Below are 1632 nucleotides of genomic sequence, written 5' to 3' on the forward strand. Positions count from 1 at the left end.
TTATGGCTCTAGGTTAAAAGCTCTTAACAGAACATCCAGATCACCCAAATTAGCGGCTTGAAATAGTTCTGGCTGGTCCATCATAGACAGAGCGATTCTGAGAGCTGCCCAGATATTGCCTGAAATTTCCGGCTGGGGAACCTGCTGTTGATTCCTGCTTTTTCTTTGCAAACTGAGAGCAGTGAGAAAATTGCTGACAGCCTCTCTGTGGAGGGAGGAAAGAAAGGCAACATCCGCATATTACAACATAATCTCTTTTGTTTAAAAAATAAAGTATATTTTGTCTTCCTTCTAAGGCATTACAGTAAAATCAAACACATTATCTGACAACATGGGAGACCACAATCTCTTTGTAGTATTCTTGCTTGATCTGCCTTTAACAATTCTGGACAAAAGTGTTGCTGCAAGACTTCATTGTTATGTATCAAAAAGGCTGCACTTGTGTAGTGATGCAGAGATGAACCTACTCAAGTGCCTGGGGAAATTCTCCTTAGTGTGGTTATGAATTCCATTATACATGTGCCTTGTTATCTTAATTGTATTGTTGACACTTGGGACTCTTTTTACACAGACCTGGATTTTACCCTTGATTCACACAGAGAACCTGGTCTGTGTATGAAATGTATATTGAGCCATAGACTTACAGGAAAGGGATTTATGGAGAGAGACCGTCTTGTTTTATGATCTGATAGGCGTGTATGGATGATCCAGTCGTTTGAGTACTGACTTGGGAGACGCAGGTTAAATTCCCTGCTCCATCACAGATTTTCTGGATGAGTCACTTAGTTTCTCTGGACCTCAGTTGCCCTTCTGTAAAATGGGATAATAGCACTTCCCCATTTCACAAGGGTGTTGTGAGGATAAATACTTAATGACTGTGAGGTGCTTGGAGACTGCACTGATGGGGCCATATAAAAACCTAAGATAGAAGCGAACAAGGCTGGCTGGCACACCAGTCCACTGGCTAGGCATTTTGATGGCAAGCATCAGCCCGGCCCCTTCCTGGTCCCCACCCAAGCCACTAAAGGGCAAAACCCCCACTTTCAAATAAACCAAGTGCCTAGAATATGCATTTAATGGTAAATGGGTATGTGGGACTTTATTTCCAGGAAATAAACCAAACTGTTTGGCTTCCTCCTGAAATAATTACAAAAAGGAACATAGTAGTCCTAAAGGTTCAAAAACCAGAAGACAAACAAATAGAACCCAACATCTTTTTTTTTAATCTCCTGATTTTTCTTGGCATCTGACTCATGATTTTTGAATGGTTGGGTTTGGTTTGGCAGTATACTGAAGGGCTATGAGTTTTGCCTTTGAACATACTCCAGGATCTGGCCCGAAATCACTGTTTTGAAAGCTGTCTGTACTGTGTAAGTGTTACAGAAAATTAGGTACTGTACCGTTCTGTTAAGACACCCCTTCCCTAGTAAGGGCTTGTCTAGATGGGGAGTTATTCTGGAATAATTATTCCTGATTAACTGCATGTGTGGATGCTCTTATTCTGGAATAAGAGAGTCTTAGGGCTTGTCTACACTTACCGGAGGGTCCGGCGGCAGGCAATCGGTTTTCTGGGATCGACTTATCGCGTCTAGTGAAGACGCGATAAAATCGATCCCTGATCGCTCTGCCGTC

The 1632-nt window shown here is 42.3% G+C and overlaps 1 protein-coding gene across 1 annotated transcript in view; it reads right to left on the reverse strand.

The window, feature by feature from the left end:
• PEX5L (peroxisomal biogenesis factor 5 like) overlaps positions 1-1632 on the reverse strand; it is a 129437-nt gene continuing 127805 nt past the window's right edge. Inside the window, exon 14 of the mRNA XM_026649979.1 lies at positions 1-205. Coding sequence (XP_026505764.1) covers positions 1-205 — 205 coding nt within the window. The remainder of the gene's footprint in view (positions 206-1632) is intronic.

The sequence above is a fragment of the Terrapene carolina genome, unplaced genomic scaffold, assembly GCF_002925995.2.
Source record: "Terrapene carolina triunguis isolate 2854851 unplaced genomic scaffold, T_m_triunguis-2.0 Scaffold88, whole genome shotgun sequence".
Taxonomy (NCBI): domain Eukaryota; kingdom Metazoa; phylum Chordata; order Testudines; family Emydidae; genus Terrapene; species Terrapene triunguis.